Source organism: Kogia breviceps, chromosome 1 (genome assembly GCF_026419965.1).
Source record: "Kogia breviceps isolate mKogBre1 chromosome 1, mKogBre1 haplotype 1, whole genome shotgun sequence".
Classification (NCBI taxonomy): domain Eukaryota; kingdom Metazoa; phylum Chordata; class Mammalia; order Artiodactyla; family Physeteridae; genus Kogia; species Kogia breviceps.
In genome coordinates this window covers 181,151,311-181,172,138 of record NC_081310.1, presented here as the reverse complement: position 1 = coordinate 181,172,138, position 20,828 = coordinate 181,151,311, and the positions used below count along the sequence as shown (strand labels likewise).

The following is a 20,828-nucleotide window of genomic DNA, read 5'->3' as shown; positions in this document are numbered from 1 at the left end:
GGGTGGGAGTGTGGGATGGCAGTGATAGCAGGGAAGTGAAGAGGGCCAGATGAAGGAACTTTAGACTCAGACATAAAGACTTTAGTGAGCTGGTCCTAGGACTCCTCCCCATACTTCAGACATCGCCAAGGCCCAAGGGTACAAAAGTATTGTTGAATAGTCTTTGCCTGCCGGCACTCTGTGAGCTTGAGACACCTCTCTGGTTGGTTGGCTTGGGCCCTACCCTGCCCCCCCCACCCCCCCGCCCACCTGGCCTCCTCCAGTTGCCCCTGGTTCCTGGGGCAGGTATGTCACAAGCCTCTTGTGTTTCCTGCATTCATCCATCCTTGGGTCTGGCCTCCTGTCTCTGATGTCCTCATTCAGCCTCCTGCAGGCCGGGGGTAACTGGCGTGGATCTTGCTCGCTGTGCCAAGATGGCTCTCCAGATGCGGCATATCATCCCTCCCCTGGGGGTACCAGGCTCAATGAGGCTCAGGCAGAAGAAGGCCCTGGGCTCTCTCTCTGGTACCCACTGTCTGCCTGATGCCCCCTCTGTCCCCAAGGGACCCTAGGGTCCCTATAGTTTTCAGAGAGGAACCCAGGCAGGCCTGTAACTAGGGGGGGTGGTGTCAGGATCTGGCCAGCATGAGGCCATATGTGTGGGTTATCCCTCAAGGGCCCAGGACATACCTGATGCGTGTGTAGATGAGGTCATCTCTAGTGGCACAGGTCAGTAAGGCATGGAGGGTGAAGCTGTGGTTCAGTAGCTAGTTGTGGACAAAGACACATGCACAGAAAGAGGGAGAGGTAAAATCAGAAAGATGGGTCCAGAGACCCAGGAACTAGCTCTGTTCTACTACCAACATGCTAGGACAGATCACACTCCTTTCTGGGCCTCAGTTTTCTCATCTGTCCAATGGGAGGCATATACAAAGTGCTCATTCAGTATTGAGATTCTCTGCATCAGAGGGAGAAAGTGAGAAGAGCTGAAAGATGGGCATAGATGGAGTCTTTGGCTGGTGGGGGTCAGGGACTGCCAGTACTCGCCCCCTCACCGTCTGGATGGTGCCTGAATCCACATTCAGCTCCTGTAGCCACCGCACCAGGCTCCGGTCCACTGTGAGAGCAGCTGTCAGGGAGAAGTCAGTAGGTGAACCCAAGGACGCCTCTGCCACGAAGCTGTGTCACACCCACCATTCGAGCTCTCCAGCCTGCTCCCACTCACCTGGGGGCTCTGAGGCCAGGACCCAGGTCCTGGCCTCCCCACTGACGCGCTGTAGGGTTAGCTGCACCAGGGACTGGCACTCCCGTTCCTTCTCAGCCAGGACATCTCGAAGCCTGTTAGAAGGCAGAAGGCAATAGAATGGAGGGGGCGTAGGGGTGAAGCTCCTGCAGAGGCTATGGGTGAGTCCCAGAAGCTGTACCTATCGGTCTCTGCTCGCAAGAGGCCCAGCTGCACCATCGAAGGTGGGGTGTCCTGCTCGGGTTCCCCTGGGAGCGGGCTCTGCTGCACTGGGGTCTCCTGCTGCTTCCGTTGGGACTCCTCTTCTTTATTGGACTCCTCCGACTTTGGTGGGACTGCCTCCTTCTCCGCCTCTGCCAATCCGAGTAGGGTGAACTCAGGCAGGGCGAGAATGCCCATTTAGGACCCCAGACATCGGCAGAGGACGCGGGGCTCTGGGCACGGGCTAGGCAGTGTCGGCCTGGGAGATATCCATTTGGTTACACCATCCCCCAGCTTGGCACTGGGTCAAGCCAGGGCCTCGCTGACCACGCCCCTACCTGCCCTATTTGTGTTCGCCACGCCCCCAAGGATCACACCCTCACCACACAGGCTGGCAGGCAGGCTCCAATCCCCCACCCACCTGGGGCCAGAACAGCCAGGGCTGCCAGCACAGCGCGGCTGAGCAGCGAGTCCAGCACGAACATCCAGTGTGGGCGGATCTGGCGCCTGTGGAGGATCTGCTTCACCTGGAGCAGGAGGAAGGGTGCGGTTGAGACTGCTGAGCTTCAAACAGAGATGGGGCTTGAGTTGGAAAGGCCTAGAAAGTCTTCTGTCGGAGGCAAGTGGGGTGGGCGGGCTTGGGATCAAAGGAGGGGCTGGGAAGCTAGGACTGGGCAGATGTCCCTTTCCCGATGGTTCTATCGGGGAAGACATGGAATCTTGCAACATCAAGTCCTTGTACATTCCCAAGCATGGGGAGCTCACTACCTCTTATTGGGCAGCCCTAACTGAGAAAGCTCCCTCACCGCATCCGGGAAGGTGAAGAGCGGTCCTTGCAGAATCTCGGGCCCAAGGCCCTGGGCCCGAAGCTGCCCTTGCAGCTCCCGCAGCTCCTGGGCCAGCTGCCGGCGGTTGGGAGTGTGGATGTGCGCCCTGAGGCAGCGCAGTAGCTGTTCCACGTGATTCCTCCCCAGATGGGAACCCTGAGGAGGAAGAGAAGGTCATCAGCGAGTATTCCCGCCTGAGCCGGGGGAGATGCTGGTGGGAGGGTGCGGGGCGCGGTGGGGTTGGGGAGCGGAGGGACGGGGGAGGCCTTCAGCAGGAGTCCTGTCGGTGCTCGACCAGCAGGGGGCGCCGGGGCGAGCCGCCCACCTGTTCCTGCTGCAGGCGCAGACTCTCCACCAGGGTCGGTAGCTCCTGCTCCAGTACGGTGGCCAACATGGCCCGGCGCTTGCTCTCTTGGTGCAGGAGGCTCAGCCCCGAACTCTCCTCAGGGGACGCGGGCTCCTCGGCCCCAGGCTCCTCAGGCACCCTGGGTGTAGTGAAGAGCGGCTGATGGAGGGGGGGGCCGCAACACCGTCCAGCCACCTCCACCCCAGCGTTTGAATGCTGGCTTTTTTATGCCCACCTCACAGGGATAAAAAAGATGAACTCAGCATTGAGAGGGCACAATAAATATAAGTAAGAGCATTTGGGAGGAGGGCACCAAATGCCATCCTTGCAAGTGGTCAAAGTGCCCAAGTCCCCAAGGAGGGCTTTTTCTGGAGGGAGCGTACCAGGACAAAACCAGATGAAGCAAACCCACCCCAGGACCCTGGGTTCTTACCGGAGCCGGCTGGTGTCCCCATAACTGAGGCAGCGCTTGGGGGGAATGGAAGGGTGCTGAGAGGGTGCCTGAGGGCGCGGGAATGTCTGGGACTGGGAGGTCAAGTCAGCTGAAGGAGTGGGGCTGGCGGACGGGGCGTCTGAGGGAGGGACAAGGCTGTCAGCCAGGGCCCCCTGAGCCCTCTCACCTCCACAGCTCCTCTGCCCTCACCCAAGCGTGCTCACTCCCTCCACCCACTTAGTACCTGAGGACCTTAGAGCCTGTTGGGGGGGGCCGGGACTGCGGCTCTTCTTCCCAGGTTGCAGGAAGGGGTCCTCCAGCAGTGCTTGAGCACTGGCTCGGAGGTGGGGGTCTGGCTCAAAAGTTCGGAGGAGGAAGGCTTGAGCCTCGGCTGACAGAGAACTGGGCATTGGTGGGTGCACCTTGTACATGCCCACCTGGGAAGAGGGCAGGGAGGGGACACAAGGGGCAAGTTTAGAGGTGTTCAGGGCCCAGTCTGTCCCCACCCCACCTCATAAGCCAGGCCCTGAGGGATCTCACCTGAAACATGGCAGCCTGCGGGCTCTCCAGCTCGTGGAAGGGTGGGCGACCCGTGGCCATCTCGATTACAGTGCAGCCCAATGACCAGATGTCCGCCGCCTTCCCATACCCTCGTGGGCCCTGGTCAATGATTTCCGGGGCCATATACTGTAGCGTCCCTAGGACAGGAGCAGTAGTGATAACGCGCATCTAGCTTTGTCGCTGTGGGGGTGGCAGGGGGCTCTATCATCCTCTGGCCACCTGCATTCACCCTGAACTTTAGTATCCAAAACAGTTCCTATCACCTCCCCTGGTCATCAAACATCTATCCTGAGTCTCCTCGCTCATCTCAGGCTCCGTCACGTTCGTGGGCTCCGTCACCCACAGTAGCTGCCATCATCTAACCTGGATTGCATCATCCGCTTTGACCTTTGGCCCGCATCAACACTTCTGGGCTCCGTTTCAGGGACTAAACTCAATGTCATCAGCTATCCAAGCTCCAGTTCTAGATTCTATCACCTCAACCCTGGCTCAATCACCTGCCCTGGGTTCCATCCCCCATTAGGACTCTAACTCCATGCCCAGGAGAAACAGCATTCCCTGGAAGGTCCCAAGAGTTCTCCGCCCCACGTCAGCAACCCCATTCACCACCCCACGGCCTGTTACCTGTGAAGGTCTCAGTGCAGGGTGTGATGCCTGCTAGTCGCTTGGAGGTACCAAAGTCGGAAATCTTGAGCAGCCCGCTGAAGGTGTTGATCAGTACGTTGTCCCCCTGAGTAGTGGACATTGTGCTCAGCGGACATCAGGCTGGGCTCCTGGTGCCAGAACTGGACCCTATCCCGAGACCCCGACTCCTGGGACTCCCAGCCTGACCCTGCCTCTGTCACCCTCCTCGCCCTGCTATCCCACTTATCCCCCTCTGGAAGTTAGCTTCAGATCTGAACTTCTTGCCTTCTCTAGGGAACCTTCTTGATGAATTCCCCAACCCTTTGCAAAGGGTCTGCCCACTTAGTCTAAACTGCCAGCCTCTGTCTGGGGCCATATCTCTTCCTCCCCACCCCCCAACCAGGGTGAGCCAGCTGCACACTGACCTTGATATCTCGATGCACGATGCGGTTGTCGTGCAGGTAGCCGAGTCCCTGAAGGATCTGGCGGGTGTAGAAACTGATGGTGCTCTCGTTGTCCTGCAGGGGTCCCCACACTGACCGCAGCAAGGAGGACAGGCTGCCTGGGAAGATGAGTCCAAGGTCATAACTGGCACCCGCTTACTCCAGCGCACAGCTCTCTGCTCAAAGGCCAGGCCATGGCCTAGACTCCATCACCCAACTGCACTGCCTCAGCTAATTCTGGGCTATTCTACCCACACACGCTAGGGTTCATTTTCCCGGAGGGTTCTCCACCCCCGCTTGGCTCCAGCCCCATGCTCCACAACTACAGTTCCATTCCCGTCCCACACAGGGCAGGAACCTCCGGGCACTTCCTCCATGAAGATCTTGAGGTAGCCGCCCTGACTGGCTGAGCCCAGATAGCGAACGATGTTCTTGTGGCGCAGGCGTTTGTGCAGAGCGATCTCTTCATGCAGTGGCTGAGAGAACCTAGGGGCAGGTAGGGAGTGAAGAACAGGCCAGCTTGGGGCAGAGATGCTTACCCAACTCCAGCGCCAGCAAGGCAGGCCCCCAGGATCTGCCCCGCCCACCAGCACCCCCGCCCCCGACATTGCGCCACTTAATCTCCCAGCCCACACGCCGCCCTCCAGACCACAGCCCGCCCTCCGGGTTCCTGCAGTTCTGCGCACAGGCCTGGGCCCACCGGGCTCGTACTCCCGCTTCCGTGAGCCAGCGCACTCGGCTCGACCCCTTGGGCATACGCGTCGCCCTCGCCTGCGGTCCCGCCCACAGGACCCTCTCAACTCGCCGTCCCGCCCATTTGACCCGCTCACCTGGTCCCCCAGCCCCCCACCCCAAGCCCTGAGCCCCGCCCGCGTGGCCTCAGGTCCCAAACCTGCTGTCCCGCTCCGGGATCTCCTTGATGGCGATGCGCACCCGCGTGTGCCGATCGCGGCCGGCGAACACCACCCCGTAGGTGCCCTTGCCCAGCACCAGCCGCTCTCCCGACTCTGTGTACTCATAATCAAACTGGGGGGGCGGGTGAGATGCGGGGTTCAGCTGGGCCCTCAGCCCTTCCCCCTCCTCAAGCTCCCAGCAACCCCTTCCTCACCTCCAATACCTCCCTTCCGCCCTCCGCCTCCTCTTCGGCCGCCGTGGAGTCCGGATTCTTCACCAAGGCCTGGATCAGCCCGCAGAACCTGAGGGCGGAGATCAGACTGATGGGAGGGGCACCTTGGGCGGAAACTGTTCCCTCTTTGCCGAGAGCACCCAGGGAACATGTCCCTTCCTTTCCCTCAGTACCCCGGGCACCCTTGCCCTCAGAGCACCCCGACCCCGAAGGGCTGCGCCCACCACTGGCAGTGCCCTCTGCTGGGGAAGCACAGCTGGACGTCCTGAGCCGGGGCAAGCGCGTAGAGGAAGCAGCAGCGCTCGTCTCGCTTCGACACGCTGGAAGGGATGAAGAACCCCAGTGAGCCGGGCGGCCCAGCAGCGCCGCCCCCGCCCCCGCCCGACCTCCCCCAGGTCTCCCCTCTCACCTGACACCGCTGATGGAGGCCACCGGGAAGGTCCAGCTGGAGGGAACGTCCTGTGAGAAGAAAAAGGTCCAAGAGGGGTGTGGGGACCGGGAGAGGGGTCTGGGGATGGGGGAAAGGCTGGAGAGAAGGGGTGCATAGATGTGAATGGGGGTGACTCACCGGCGATATCACCTGCTTACCGGGATCCAGCAGGCTCACTGTCACTGTGCTCACCGGGTTGGTACCCTGAGCCTCCAGCCTGGCCGGTAGCAGCACCTTATTCATCTCTAGGACCAGCACCTGCAGATGACAGGGGAGAGGGGTTGGTCAAAAGGGGCCTGCCCCTCTCCCAGGTCCCACACCCCACGGGCCTCACCAAGCACTGCTCCCCTTGGGGACAGGTCATCTGGAGTGGCTGGCAGGACTGTAGCAGAAAGTGGAGCCAGAAGTGGGCATGGTGTGGGGTTTCTCCAGGATGCTCTAGTGTGGGTCTGAAGTGCTGGTACAGCAGGAAGGTTTCCATCACAGACAACAGGTACCTGCAGACACAACCTTGTCCTCAACTCAGCCCAGGCACCAGCTAGCACCGCCAGGGAGAGTAGACTGGCTTGGATGCAGCCAGAATGTGGCCATTGGGTGCCATGGGCACTGGTCTGAAAGAGGTTCAGACCAGATGCCAGTGGATATAGGTGCAGAAGCTGACAGCCCAGGCCAGCCCAGGACCACCACAGAAGGGGCCACCTACCATATGGGGGCATTGAGCTTGTACAGCTGCTCTGCAGCCAGTGCCACCTGGGTGAGGTCATTGACAAGGATCTGAGCTCCCAGGTAGAAGCCAACATCCCAGTAATACTGCATCTTCTCCACACAGCCTTTTCGGGCCAGCAGGCAGCCCAGCTTCATGCCTGGGAGGGAGGGGCATGGGTTGTATAGAATGTGATTACAACTTTAGGCAAAGCCCAGGTGTAGGCCGCAAAATTCATGTGGGCAGGAACATGGAAATGGCTAAAAACTTAGGTGTGGCCAGATCTCAGTTGGGAGTAGGAGCTCAGGTACAGGTGAGGGTTTGGGAACAAGTGTACGTGGAATTCAGTGTGTAAGGAACACAGGTGTGAGCTTAGGAACAGTTGTGGGCTCAAGGGCTCACGAGGACCCAGGGCCGGGGTGGGTTCAGGCAGAACAGGTCCAAAAGGCGATGGGGTCGGCCTCAGCTCCAGCCCAGGGTCTTCTCTCCCTACCCTCTCCCCAGGCCTCTCTGAGCTCCTGTGGGTGGGGGATAGGGGTGCAGGATTGGGGCTCACCTATGAGCTGGAGCTCCTCGGAGTCCTCAAAGCGCTGCCCAGCGGCAATGAGGAGCACAGCTGCATTGATGCCTGAGTGGAGGCTGGGCTCTACATCAAAAGCCTTGCAATACCTTGGGTAAGGGTGGGGGGATGCGGGGCTGGACTGATGCCCACAGCCTCATTCCTCATCCCTCTAGCTCAGCCCACTGTCCACTCGTTTGGGCCCCTTACCAGTGATAGGCCTGCTCCCGGTGTCCAGCATCCTGGAAGCCAGAGCTGAAGAACATGTCCTTATAGATACGGCCACACATGCAATATAGGTCAGGTGCCACTGAGCCCTCAAACTGTACCAGTGGCAGCAGCACAGCCAGTGCCTTCTCCCGGTCCCCAGGCCCGTTCCTCCTAGGGGAAGGGGAAGAAGGCTGGAGACCCGCTTGATGGCCCTGCCTCCGCTCTCTGTCTAGGAACCCCCAGACCCTGAACAGCAGGGACCCTTCCAAAGACCTGACAATCATGAACCCAGAAGACCAGTGACTCTGGTCAGCTCTGATCTTTCTAGAGGTAGCGATCCCGGATGGAAGTGATTTCTAGCTGCAATGACTCTGAGAAGCAGTGACCTTGGATAGCTGTGACCACTCCAAGGGCAGCACCACCACCCCCACCCCACCCTGGGCAGCAAGAACAGAACAATAGGGACCATCTGACATCAGTGTGACCTTGGTCAGCAAATTCCCTGAACAGCAGTGATTGCAGACAGCAATGACTTTCCACAGCAGAGACCCATGTCCCCATGTGCTACGACCTGAGCCTTGCTCTGCTACGCACCGGTTGAGGGCAAATGTGTAGTGGAAGCGGACACTGTGCTGCTCGGCCACGTCACAGGTGGGCAAGGCCTGCAGTGTCTCCACCAGCTCAATGATGGCTGAGTAGTCCTGCAGGAGGGAATAGCACGCCCTGGCCTGCTGGCCTCTGGTGGGTCCCATCGGCCCACAGAGCCTGAGGTAAACCTTGAGCTGGGGTCCCCTCCCACCCCGACGCCCCATCTTCCCACCCACCATCCTCTGCACACCTCCTTCAGGCCCAGCAGGTAGTGTAGACACCACACCTTACACGGAGAACCCACTGTGTGCCCAGCACCTGGGCCCACCCTGGGAGACATGATCACCCCCTATTACAGACAAGGAAACCGAGGCTCAGAGACGTCAGATAATTTGTTCAAAGCCACCAGTGAGCAAGTGAGTCCAGGAGCTGGACTCTGGTTTGTCCGACACTGAATGCCGCTGCCCCCACTGCCCGCCTCTCTGAGCATCACACACCTGCGCATCACGGTAGGAGAGCAGCAGGTTCATGATGATGTCAGGGCTGAGCAGCTCTACGCTGTCCAGTCTCCGCTGCAGGCGAGTCAGCTCCTGCCGCAGCTGCTGCCCGCTGAACCGCTCCCGCGCCTGCCGGATGTCCCGCCGAATGGTCTCCCGGAAATAGCCGCTAACGTCCGCGGCAGGGGAGGGGGGAGGAGAGAGAATGGCCGGGCTTGCCCCTAAGCCCCAGCCCCCTGTACCCTCACCAGCCTCCTCCTGGTTCCCCTGCTGAGGGCCCCCATTACCAGGAGTCCGTGGGCGTGGCCTCCAGCAGGCGGGCAAGCTGGTCCACCAGGGGTGTGAGCAGCACCTCATTGCCCACCCCAGTCTGTACCGGGCCATCAGCCAGGAACCTCAAGAGGCCCGCGTCTCCACATAGCACCCGACCAGTGGCTGTCACCACATAGGGGATCAGCATGTAGCTGCCAATGCAATCCTGGTGGGAGGGAGGTGGGAATCAGTGGAGGTCAAAGGTCAGTATCAGGTTAGAGAGGGGCAGTGAGGGGGTCAGAGGTCAGCACCAGTGGGGACTAAAATAGCAGGGAAGGGGCACACTTCATGAAGGGAGACCATAGGGAACAAAGGGTCACATGGATGTCAGGGGACACTAGGGAGGTCAGAGAGGAATGAGGAGGCCAGGAAAGATAGTGGAGGTCAGAGGTCATAATGGAGGTCAAAGGGCACATTGGAGTAGGGGTGGTTTCTGCTCACCGAGTTCTTCTGGAAAATGTCCTCCTGCAGGGGACAGACATTCAGATACTGGTTTTCTGAGTAGGGCCAACCCAGCTCTGTGCCGGCCCCCACCAGCCCGCTGGCCACCTACCCGCAGGGCCTGTAGGTCAGGGAGGTTGGCCTGGGAGCAGAGGAGCACGTTGTTGGTCATGCCGAAGCTCTCCCGCACACCCAGGTGGTAGAACAGGGAGGGCTGCGCCAGGGAGCTGCTCACCTCCAGCACCACCACATCTGCGGGCACACGAGTGGGGGCCCTGAGCCCTGAAGCCCAGCTTGTGGGGAAGGAGCCTGGGGATCCATCCTGGCTCAGCCTGCCTTCCCATTGTGACTCCAGCAGGGTCCAGTTTTGCTCTGGGCCTCAGTTTCCCCCTTTTAGGGTCCCTCTGGCTCATACAGAAATTATGTCTATAGTATTGCAAGGAAAGGAGTGGAGCTCCCAGGGCTGTGACTCACATCTCACCGTTCAGAGCCTGTGGACACTGGGCACAGAGAAGGGGAGGCTGCGCACCAGTCTGGAGCCTGTTCCAGGCCATCTGAGAGGCAGGAGTTGTGCAAAGATAAAAGTCCCCTTCCCTGGGTTCTCAACCCAATCTCTTGAAAGGGGCTGACACGAGCAGTGTGCTGTGTGTATACACATGTGTATACACACATGCCCTGTGCGTGTACAGGCACTGTGCCTCTCTGTGTGTGTGTGTGCGTGTGCGTGTGTGTGTGTGTGTGTGTGCAGCTTGCTGTGTCTGTATCTCTGTGTGTGATAGTGTCTGCGACAGTTTATGTGAATCAAGATATGTTCGATTTGTGAGTCTGTGACTGTGTGTCTTTGTGTCCTCAAGGTCGAGTCAGCCTTCATTTTTAGGCTGAGGTTTTATGGACATCCTGCAAGTACGGTTCCTGGACTCTTGGATGAACAAATAAGTATCGGGGGCGGGGCGTCCGGGATGGCGAGAGGGCGGGGTGACCCGCACGGGAATAGCCTCCTTCTGGTCCCGCCCCCGGACGACACTGCTCCGCCTCCAGCCCCCCCCAGCTCGGCCCATTCTCTCGGAACTACTGGGGTCTCATAACCCAAGATCCCTCGCCTAGAATCCAGTGCAGTTGGTCAGTTGGTCCCCTTCACTTCTCTTTCTGCCTCTCCAGCCGGATCCTCGGAAGTAGTAGGACCCCTGAATTCCAGGGCAACATGTTACGGCTCCTTTCCCCAGTCCAAGTTCCACCTCCCAGGATTCTCCGTCATGAGCTCCGTGCGAGATCATCCCGAGGTTGAGTTCTCCAATCCCACTCCTGAGATACCACACCCTGCCCCGCTCCCAGCCTCTCCCTAGGCACGGTGCCGACTCCAGAGTGCTTAAGCTCCAACCCTGAACCCCGAGCCAGACCTGGATCCTCTAAATCCCTGCCCGAGTCCGGCCGTGCTCCAGATCCCCTAAACTCCACTTTTATCACGGCCCCGCCTCGAGCCCCTAGACTTTAGCTCACTTTATGCCCGCATAGCCCCCTACACCCCACACCTCGGGGTCTCCCGGGAGTCGCCGAGCCACGCCCCTTCGGCTCCTCCCCAGACCCTAAGCCCCGCCCCAGCGTCCCGCCCCGCCCCCAGGATCGCTCACCCGCGTTGTAGAAGGAATCGAGCGCTGAGGTGTCTCCCAGCGCCAGGGTCTCAAAAGGCAGGCTGCGCAGCTGAGGTCTTGGCCGCGGTCCGGGGATCTGCGCGCAGGCCTCACGCAGGCAGCGCAGAGGCAGCGGCTCCGCCTCGGCTCCAGTCTCGGGTTCCGCCAAGGGCTGTGGCTCCCGGGTCAACACATAGACCACGCTAAGCGGCCGGCTTCGCACGCAGCCCCGGCCCGGGGACGCCGCGAGCGGCCGGCCCCGGCTCAGCGCCTCGGCCAGCGGGTCCTGCCAGCAGCTGCCGGCGCGCTCCGCGGCTCCGGACCTCAGGCACTGCCCCGCCATGCGGGGGCGCTCGGGCGTCGGGCGCCGGGCTTTGGGCACCCGGGGCGGGACAGGAGCCAGGGACAACAGATACGGGGATCTCGGGATCGGAAATCAGGTCAGGATCGGGAATCTCCGACGGGATCTGAAGATCTGGAGATCCGGAGTCCGGCCGGAGGTCCGTTTGGGAATCTGGTGTCCAGGGCGAAATCCGGCCTCTGACTTGTAAGGTCCTGAGAATCTGAAATCGGGGATTGGGGTCCCGGGAATCTTGGGCATCTGGTGATCCGCGACTCAGAGTCACGTGGGAGAATCCCGGGAATCAGTCAGGCAGTACTGCTCAGTACTGCTCACCACCCGGATTCCGCAGGAGAGCGCCGGCCGTCGCTCTCTCCGGCCCTCACATGTAGGCCGGGCCCAGCCCTTTCCTGGACGACGGGGAAAGCTCCACCCTCGGCCTTGGGGCAGCACCGCTCCCTAGCGGCCTGGGACTCGGCCTCTTCCCTCCCTCCTCTCCCGCCAGAACCTCTGAGACAGGCCGCTTCCGGAACAGCCTGTGCCCCTGTGCACGCCAACCACTGTGGACTGCTCACAGCAGGCACTCGTAAGATGTGTGCCCAGGGAACTTCTCTGGTGGTCCAGTGGCTGAGACTCCGCACTCCCAACGCAGGGGGCCCAGGTTTGATCCCTGGTCGGGGAACGAGATCCCACATGCCACAACTAAGAGTTCGCATGCCACATCTAAAAGATCCCACATGCCCGCAAAGAAGATTTAAATAAATAAATAAATAAATATATATATATATATATATATATATATATATATATATATAAAAACACACACACACACATATATATGTGTGTGCGTGTGCCCAGGCCAGGGCTAAGGAAGGCAGAGGTGGGAATTGCAGGCCCTGCCCCTTGCGGGGTCTGTTGAAAGAAAGGCTCTCCAGAGACATTAGTGTGTGTAGAACATAGCGTAGAGTGCTGTGAAGAGTGCCTGTCCTCTGGGTCCCTGCTGTGCAGGCTGGGAGGGACTAGAGACTGGGGGAAGCCTGCTCCTCAGCCTGCCAGGAGCATGGGACTTGGCATCTGAGCCCGGCCCTTTGCACTTGTGCCAGGGGGCTGCTCTTCCCGTAACCCAATCTGCCGTGGAGCCCATCTGATCTATGACCTCCACCCAGAACATGACCATGGAACCTGAGAAGAATCCCCATGCAAACGTTTCTCTACTACCTGGAGAACGCCAGAAACCCCAGCCCTTGGACTACAACAGCTTCCCAGCTCCAATCCCCAAGAATCCCTAACCCTCTAGTGTGAATTAGTGAGGCAGCAGCCTTGTATAAACTTCAGTGAACTCTGAAATCAGGAACTGGGGACTGAGAGAGGTTGAGTAACTTGTTCAAGATCACTCAGCTACATGACAGAACAGGATGCAAGCCCAGGACTATCTGTCAAGCTCAGAGATCAGACTCTTAACTATTGCTCTAACACTTTCTAGAATGTGACACTGGCAAATTAACTAACTGCTCAGTAAATGCCAGCTCAGTACTGCTGTTTCACTGCCTTGTTGCCCCATGGAAGAAAAATGCACCTGCCTTGGTTTGACTGAGTTCAAACTAACCCCTAATGGGACAGGCAAGAAGTAGCAAAGAATGAGAACTTGACTTACAACAGAGCCTGGAAAAGGGACAACTTAGAAGGGACAAGGAGGGGGCAACAGGGAGGGTGAGATAGCTGTGCAATTCCCACCACAAAGCCATCCACTTGTAGGACCCAGCGGGCCCAAGAGTATTGTCAGTAGATGCCTGAATACTTCCAAGTCCACCGCTCAATGCTCCTCTGGCCTTGGCTTGCACACCTCTTGGGATGGAAGCCTCACTACCTTTTGAGGCCGATTCGTCCGTCTTCCTGACGGGAAGGAATATCTTCCTTGAATGGAACTGAAACCTGTGTCCCTGCTCTGCCCTTGTGAGTTTTTTCCCAATAACTGGAAGAGATCTGCAAGCCAGGAAAGGGTTAAAGTGATTTTCCTTTTTTTAACGTGGACAGAGGAGCAAAGATGGTTAGCAAGGGGGAGGGGTAGCCGAGGGTCCCGAAACTGTATGGGAGAGATAAGATAACCCTGCTTGTTGCCAGGGGGCCCTAGCAAAGCATTATGTGAACCCTGTGGTAAGGATGGCCCACGCCACAGTCTGAGGCCCAGTCAATGCCATAGTTATGGGCAGTGGCTTCGGACATCCAGTGGCGCCCGTTGAGATTGGACTGATAGCAGGATCTGAAACACCAGGCACCACGGACAGTCACCTCGCAGTTGCTGTCACTTGTATCATGGTTGGTGTCATAGGTGGTAAAGGGCTTCCTGCTGGGGAAGCTCAGGGAGTCCCCTGGCAGGAAGGGGATGGGAGGCACCTAGGTGCCGGCACCATGCCTGGCACCCTTGGAGAGATGATCTCACAGGAGCCTCAGAGCAATTGTGAGGTGGATGTTTTCAGGCCCCATGAGAAAACAGCAGTGCCAAGGAGCCAGGGTGTTTGCCCAAAGCTACACAGGGGCACTGGGACTTGAGCTCAGGACTGTGGCTCCAAAGCCACTGGCTCCTCCCCCTACCTTTTCCCCTCCCAGAATCCTCAGCTTACCTCTTGTTCCTTTGTCTCCTCCCAGTTCCCATCTGCAGCCTGAGCAACTGTGCCAGGGAGAGCTGGGAGGGAATTCTCAGATGCCTGGGCAGGAAAGGGGGCTCTCCTGAGGCACCTCCTCATAACCACTTCCCTCTTTCAAATTTCTCCTCAGCAGTTGGTGTTTCTTTGAGAAAAGCCTTCTCTGGTTCCTCTTCCAAAGCAGATAACGCTGGGGACTTCCCTTGTGGTCCAGTGGTTAAGACTCCACACTACCAATGCAGGGGGCCTGGGTTCAATCTCTGGTCAGGGAACTAGATCCCACATGCACGCTGCAACTAAAGATCCCGCACACGGCAATGAATATCCCACATGCCGCAACTAAGAAATGGCAGAGCCTAAATAAATAGATGAATGAATAAGTATTTTTTTAAAAAGGCATATAATGCTAACACTCAACAGAGCCTCAGAGGTCTCCCACACCCTCCCTCCCTGGGAGGGAGGAAACTGAGGCTCTAACCCAGAAGGGACTTGCCCAAGGTCACGCAGTTAGTAAATGACAGAGCTGGACTTTTAAACTCAGGATTGTTTGCCTCCAGAACCCAGCTTCTTCACTCCTACACCACCCTGTCTCACGACTGCCATTTTTCAGTTGAGGAAATCGAGGCCCACAGAGGGGAAGGAGTTGTCCTGGGTCATTCATGGAGGCCGTGGCAGCCCTGGGAAAGAACCCAGCCTCCCTCGCCTTCTTTGCCTACTCCAGGGCCCCACTCAGGTGGGCTCGCTCACCTGCAGTGCCCTCTGAGAACCTGCCCAGCACTAGCTGGGTAGAGACCTGCCTCCCCAAGGAGGTGGAAGGCCCCACAGTGAGCAAAGGTGCGTTTGCCTTTAAAGTCCTCCAGCTCCACCCGCAGCTCCCAGGTACCTGGGGGACAGGGAGGCAGAGACGGAGGGATCCTCAGATCCCAGGTGGGAAGTCAGAATGCCAGGGAAATGCCCCTCCAGCTCCCTGGACCCTACTGAGAACCTACTCTGGAGAGTAAGCTGGGGCAAATTCTCATCACCCAGCCAGAATTCGGACTCCTGGCTCCCCAGACCTGCTTTGGAGGAGGACCAAGAGCAGAAGAAATCCACGGAACCATCCTGTCCCCGCTGAAATAGCTAGGGAGGCAGAGAAGGCTAGCACGGCAGCCATTACTCCAGGCTGAGCAGGGGATGAGGAGAAGCAGGGGGCAGAGGCAGCTGAGGATGGATGCACGGTGGGGGGTAGGTGAACAGGCACCCCCTCTTTGGATTGGGGGCTTGTTGATAAAGTGTGAGTCCAAGTGAGCCTTGCCTGTGAATATGCTGATGAGCTCTACACACACTTATTACCTTTTACTGACTCTCAACTTCACACTGCAGCCTCGAAAGCCCTGGGGGAAATGAAATGATAGAAACATCGTCCCTGTCCTCGGGAGACAGTCAGTCCAGTTGGGGGTCAGATTCAAAAAAACCTGCTTTAATTTAGTATCATAAGAACCAAGATATTACAGCAGAGAGGTCACCTCCAGAGGCCCACCCAGCCTTACCCTGATGCTCCCTCCCAACCCTACTTTCCTCTTCAAGCCAAGCAGACCCCAGACCCTGCAGAGTTTCTCTCCTAAATATCTTTCAGTCTAAGAGCCCCTACTTCCATTGTTGCCACTGCCCCGACCCTTGCCGTTGTCCTAACCTGTGTCCCTACCTGTAGTCTGGTCCCCACTCAATGCAGCTGCCACAGTGTAGCCTGAGTCTTCTTTCTAAAACATGTCTGACCTGGTCCCTCCCCTGCTTAAAACTCTTCCATGGCTCCCCACTGCCCTCCACACTCCTCAGTGGGTCACTCAGTGCCCTCTGTGAACTGGTCTTTTCAGGGACCCTCAGTCCATGCTTGACCCACAGCAGTAGACCTCAGCCAACCCCTCCACCTGCTCTCAGCTCATTCATACAGTCCTCCCACACCCTCTTGTACTCTCCTGCCTCCTTACATTTGTCTTTCCCTCTACCTGGAATGCCCTTCTGCACCTCATCTGTCTCGAGAACTTCTACACAGCCTTCAAGGCCCTTTCAAATGGCATCTCCTCTGTGAAGCCTTCTCAGACTTCATTCCTTAGTGAGCTACGCTTAAGGGAGCCTTGGCTCTGGTGGGCTCTGGCTCCCCCTAGGGGCCAAGGGGAAGAAATGCCCACTGGGCCTGACTTCTGAGTCCCTTCTGTCCCTGACACTCGCTCACCAGGCAGCTCTGCTCTGTGATGTCCACGTCACAAAAGACTGGGAGGGCTCAGCCCTCCGTTTGGCAAAGATGGTACCAGCCCCTCAAGTTGGCACCCCGGCTCAGCAGCTCCTGGCAGCTCCTGGGGCCTGGGGAAGGGGAGATGGACTGAGGGGGGCTCCCAAGTTATTCCCCACCCCCCACTCCCCTCACAGGCAATGGAACAGGCCAAGTGTGGGACCCAGGAGCCCTCTTGATTGCTTTGGACCCCTGAAGAGGGGTCCCGAGGTGTGCTGGGCCACACCTGGGGTCCACCAACACCCCAGCACCAACTGACTCCAAGTGCTTGGCTCCTGTGAAGGCTGCCTCACTCTCCTGGCCCCGGAGCACGTTCGCTGAATCTCCTGCCCCAGGGAAAGATGACTGTTGGCTATGAGGTCTGAGTACCTCCAAGGGAGCGCCCATTAACCACCAGAGGGGAGGGTGCCCAGGCCCTTCTAATTCTCCCCACTCCTCTCAGCCTTCCAGCCCCTCTGCAGGAGAGAAATCATAGCCCATTCCTGAGCAGCAGCCAAGCAGAGGCAGGGACAGAGCAAAGAAAGAAGAAGAGACCTCTGGCCCCACATACTCAACAGGCTCGCCCTTGGGGCCCATCTTGCCTGGTGGTCCAAGTTGCCCTGAAATCCCAAGGCAGAGATGCATTACGTCCCACCCCATGTCAGGGGCCAAAAAGCAACGAGGGATTTGGAGCCAGAAATCAAATCCCAGCTGCAGCCTTTCCTGGCTCTGTGAATGTGGGCAAACTGCTTATCCTCTCTGAGCCTCACTTTCCCCCCAGCAAAATGGGGATGGTACCACCTACCTCACAAGATCAATCTTCGGATGCTGGGCATCCAGCCTGGAGCCTGGCACGCGGTAGGTTCCTTGCTCTTTTGTCATGGGCTCTCAGCACAGACTGTAACTGCAGCACCCCGTCCTCCCCAGCTTGCCCCAGGTCCCTGCCTGCTCCACGGCATCTCTCACCTTGAGGACCTGGCGCTCCCTTCTCCCCAGGACTTCCTGGGGCTCCAGGACAACTGCGCAGGAGGGCAACTTTGCCGGCTTCCAGTTCCCTGGGTTCTGCAGGGAGACGTGGGGCTGGGTGGACACAGGCTGGGCATGGGGGGAGTGGGCATTTCTCTCCCAGACCCCTCTGCACTTCTTTGTTCACCCCCCAGATTCTAGCTGTCAGGACACTGGCCTCCGGAGCTGGCAAGGTTTTTCACCTTTGCATCTATTTGCATACGTTTCTGTGCAGAGGCCATATTATCAGACTCCCACACTGCTCCTTGAGGCTAGTGAACCTGGCTGGGAGAAGGATACCTAGGGAGGGAAGGAGGGCAGATGGGTACGGAGGGCGCCCTAGGCCTCTACCTGGGCAGCTGGGGCATCCTGGGTTCTCAGGCGGGCTCCCCAGACAAGAGGAGCAAAAGGGAGAGTGGGGTCCAGAGTGGGCTGATCTTGCTGGAGCCCCTGACGGAGGATGTCAGTTTATAAGGGGCCAGGCTGGTGAGAGGACATGAAACAAGACTTCCTCCTGTTGTCCCTCCCCAGGGACACCCCCCTCCAGGCTGGAACCAGCAGAAGGTGAGGGCATTTCCTTCCTCAGCCCTGGAGAGAATGGGCAAAATCCCTGCCTGCTCCAACCAGGATGGAGTCCAACTTCTGCTCCTGGCCTCTAGGGCTCTGCAGCCATCTCTTCAGACTTCTGGATCCACATAGGGTTTTTCTACCTTTGAACTTTAGCTCAGTCTTTGCCTTCTATCCGGAAGCCTCCTCCTCTTCTCTCCCTGTGAAGCTCCGCCCATCCATGAAGGTCCAGCCTTAATGCTATCTCCACTAGGAATCCTTCTCTGATCCTTGTCACCAGTGTCAGGAATGACCGCTGCTACCGTCTGTTGGGCACCTACTGCACCCGAGTCATGCTGGGTGCAGTACGTTACCCCCCATCGTTACACAGCCCCCCTCATGGTCGTTATTACTGGCCCTGGGTTATAGGCTGGTACATAGCAGGTGCTCAGTTAATGTTGGTTAAATGAATGAATAAACATGGAGAAACGGGCCCAGAGACAGGACATGATTTGTGTTCTCTCTGGCTCTTATATGCCATAGATTTTGCCCAAGCCCATGCCGCCCCCCACTTAGCAAGGTGACTTCATGCCCACCCTCAGGTCCACTGAGAAGCCCCTGGCAGTGCCTAGAAAACAGCTGCTAATATAGGCCATCGAATGGGCAGACCGTGCAGGGCAGGCGTGGAGACAGGGAGGCCAGTGAAGAGGCAGCAGCCTTGGTCCAGATGTGAGTGGTGAGGTCTGAGCTGGAGAGGGACCTCCGGTGATAGGGGAGGGGAGGAGAGGAAAGGCTCATTCATTCATTCATCCACTCATTCATTCCTTCATCAAACCCTCCCTGAGGGCCTCCTTTTTCCAGGCTCAGTGCTTGTGGGGGTAGGGAAGTTAGAGGCAAAGTTTGCCAGACAAGATGGATCCATGAGATGGACGCCGAGACTCTGCAATTCCAATTCTAGGAATCTGTCCTCCCTACTCTCTCCCACAGGTGTGCCAAGATCTGCAGACAAGCCCCTTTACCATGATGCTGTTTATGATAAAGTGGAAATGACCCAGCTGCACATTGACAGGATGCAGGCAAATAAATCATCACCATCTGTATAAGTCATAGGGCAAATTTGATCTATAATGAAAGGGGCAAAATTGCAGAACAATATGTAAAGCACGCTCCCACTTTGTATTTTAAAAGCACTACATGTGTGTTGTGAATTCATAGAAAAAGGTCTGACACATCCTGTTAAGCATAGTTATTTCTGGGGAGTGGGGCCAGGGGGAGAGGGATTCTCACTCTTTATATAAACTTCTGTGTAGTCCTCTTGTTCCTCACAGGCATTTACTACTTTTTGGGGGGGGGTGCACGGCTTATGGGATCCTAGTTCCCCAAACAGGGATCAAACCCGTGCCCCCCGCAGTGGAAGTGTGGAGCCCTAACCACTGGACCGCCAGGGAATTCCCGGCATTTACTAATTTTGAAAAAGAAAACATTCAATAGAGAAATTTCCTTAACTGGGTGGAAAGCCAGAAAGATATAGGGGCATTTCCTCCCTTGGCCTGGGAGAGAACGGGCATTATACCAGCCAGGATTAAGTGCTGGGTGGAGAAGCCAAGGGAGGGTGACCCAGGCAGGAGAAACTGCGTGTGCAGGGGCTTGAAGAAGAGAGAGCAAGGCAGGCTGGGTAACACGAGGTAGATGCAAGGAGCTGGAGGGGAGGCTAAAGGGGAGGCTGATGTCTGAAAGGAGGGGGGTGTTGATGGAAGTGAGCATGGAGGGGGAGGGACGAGGAGGTGGACTGTGTTTGGCATTGTCCATGGTGGTGCGATGTCCAGGCAGGTGAGCCCTCTGTGAGGCCAAGGAGTAGCTGGAACTCCCTGTGGAGCCCAGGGGCCCTAAAGCCCTTCCAGCTGCAGCCGGAGACCCTGCACGGAGACTAGGCCTGGGGCAAGAAGAGGTGCAGGCTGCCCAGCTGGAAGGGTGGATGGGTGCCCTGGAATGAAACAGATGGAGCACACGCACCTGCTCTGAACCTTCCCCATATCCCACAGAGATGGAACCGCTGTTATCCAACTTTACAGACGAGGAAACTGGGGCCAAGAGCTATTCAATTAGCTTGTTCCCATTCACACAGAGCAGTCAGGCTCCACAGGCTGAACTTTCACCCATGACTCTCTATTGCCTCTCAGCTTCCTAAGACAATCATGGGACTAAATCAGATACTGATGTCAGACTCTCAGCCACATGCCTGGTTTCCTGCAAGCGCCCCATTGACAGGAGATGTTATTAGTCAGGGAAGACTTCTGGGCCCAGGGATGGGGGGTGAAGAGGGGGAGGTGGGCATGGGTGGAGATTTCCAGAAGGGCCTGCTCAAGGAAGGCCAGAAGTACCCTGTGGAGGGTCCCGGGGGCATCTTTACCTTGGCACTGGGGCAGAGACCCAACTTTAGAAGCCAAGAGAGCCTGGAGATGCCTCTGCAGAGGAGTTCTGAAGTTCTGCTCATTCTAGAGTCAGAAAAACCTGGATTCAAATCCCAGCCCTGCCCCATTCCACTCTGTGTGATCTTAAACAGGTGTGCTTACCTTTCTGTGTCTCTGTACTCTTATCTATAAAGTGGTGGAGGAGGGGATTAAACACATGTAACAAATCAAAATATTTTTTGTTATGGCTGTGCCATGCAGCTTGTGGGTATCTTAGTTCCCCAACCAGGGATTGAACCCCACCCCAGCAGTAAAAGCGCTGAGTCCTAACCACTGGACCACCAAGGAAATTCCCGCAAATAAAAATATTTTAAAAGGTGACAGTATCAGTTCAAGTCTGAATTTCCATTAAGGAGAGGACAGTGGCCATACCCCCACCCTATCCAATCCACACACAGCCCAAGACATGGGACATAAAACACAGT

General features: G+C 57.5%; 2 protein-coding genes across 2 annotated transcripts; both read right to left on the bottom strand.

Annotated features, from left to right (window-relative positions):
• Positions 1-59: 59 nt before the first annotated feature.
• On the bottom strand, positions 60-11,572 carry MAP3K6 (mitogen-activated protein kinase kinase kinase 6). The gene is made up of 29 exons (XM_059036038.2): positions 11,152-11,572; positions 9,636-9,775; positions 9,524-9,547; positions 9,058-9,248; positions 8,771-8,939; positions 8,280-8,386; positions 7,686-7,856; positions 7,473-7,585; positions 6,917-7,076; positions 6,548-6,710; positions 6,352-6,471; positions 6,193-6,242; positions 6,008-6,103; positions 5,766-5,853; positions 5,550-5,683; positions 5,016-5,143; positions 4,640-4,776; positions 4,215-4,320; positions 3,570-3,727; positions 3,274-3,466; positions 3,030-3,168; positions 2,576-2,735; positions 2,230-2,406; positions 1,845-1,950; positions 1,404-1,575; positions 1,205-1,317; positions 1,035-1,108; positions 670-746; positions 60-446 (listed from the first exon to the last, which is right to left on the bottom strand). Exons 1-29 carry the CDS (start codon positions 11,492-11,494, stop codon positions 356-358), a joined length of 3,900 nt encoding a protein of 1,299 aa, XP_058892021.1. The 5' UTR covers positions 11,495-11,572; the 3' UTR covers positions 60-355.
• A 2,046-nt stretch (positions 11,573-13,618) lies between these two features.
• Positions 13,619-18,313, bottom strand: FCN3 (ficolin 3). The gene is given in 8 exon segments (XM_059083728.1): positions 13,619-13,860; positions 14,881-14,917; positions 14,919-15,016; positions 15,123-15,252; positions 16,346-16,502; positions 16,953-17,001; positions 17,348-17,443; positions 18,307-18,313. Coding segments are annotated over 8 exon segments (816 nt in total).
• Positions 18,314-20,828: the final 2,515 nt, after the last annotated feature.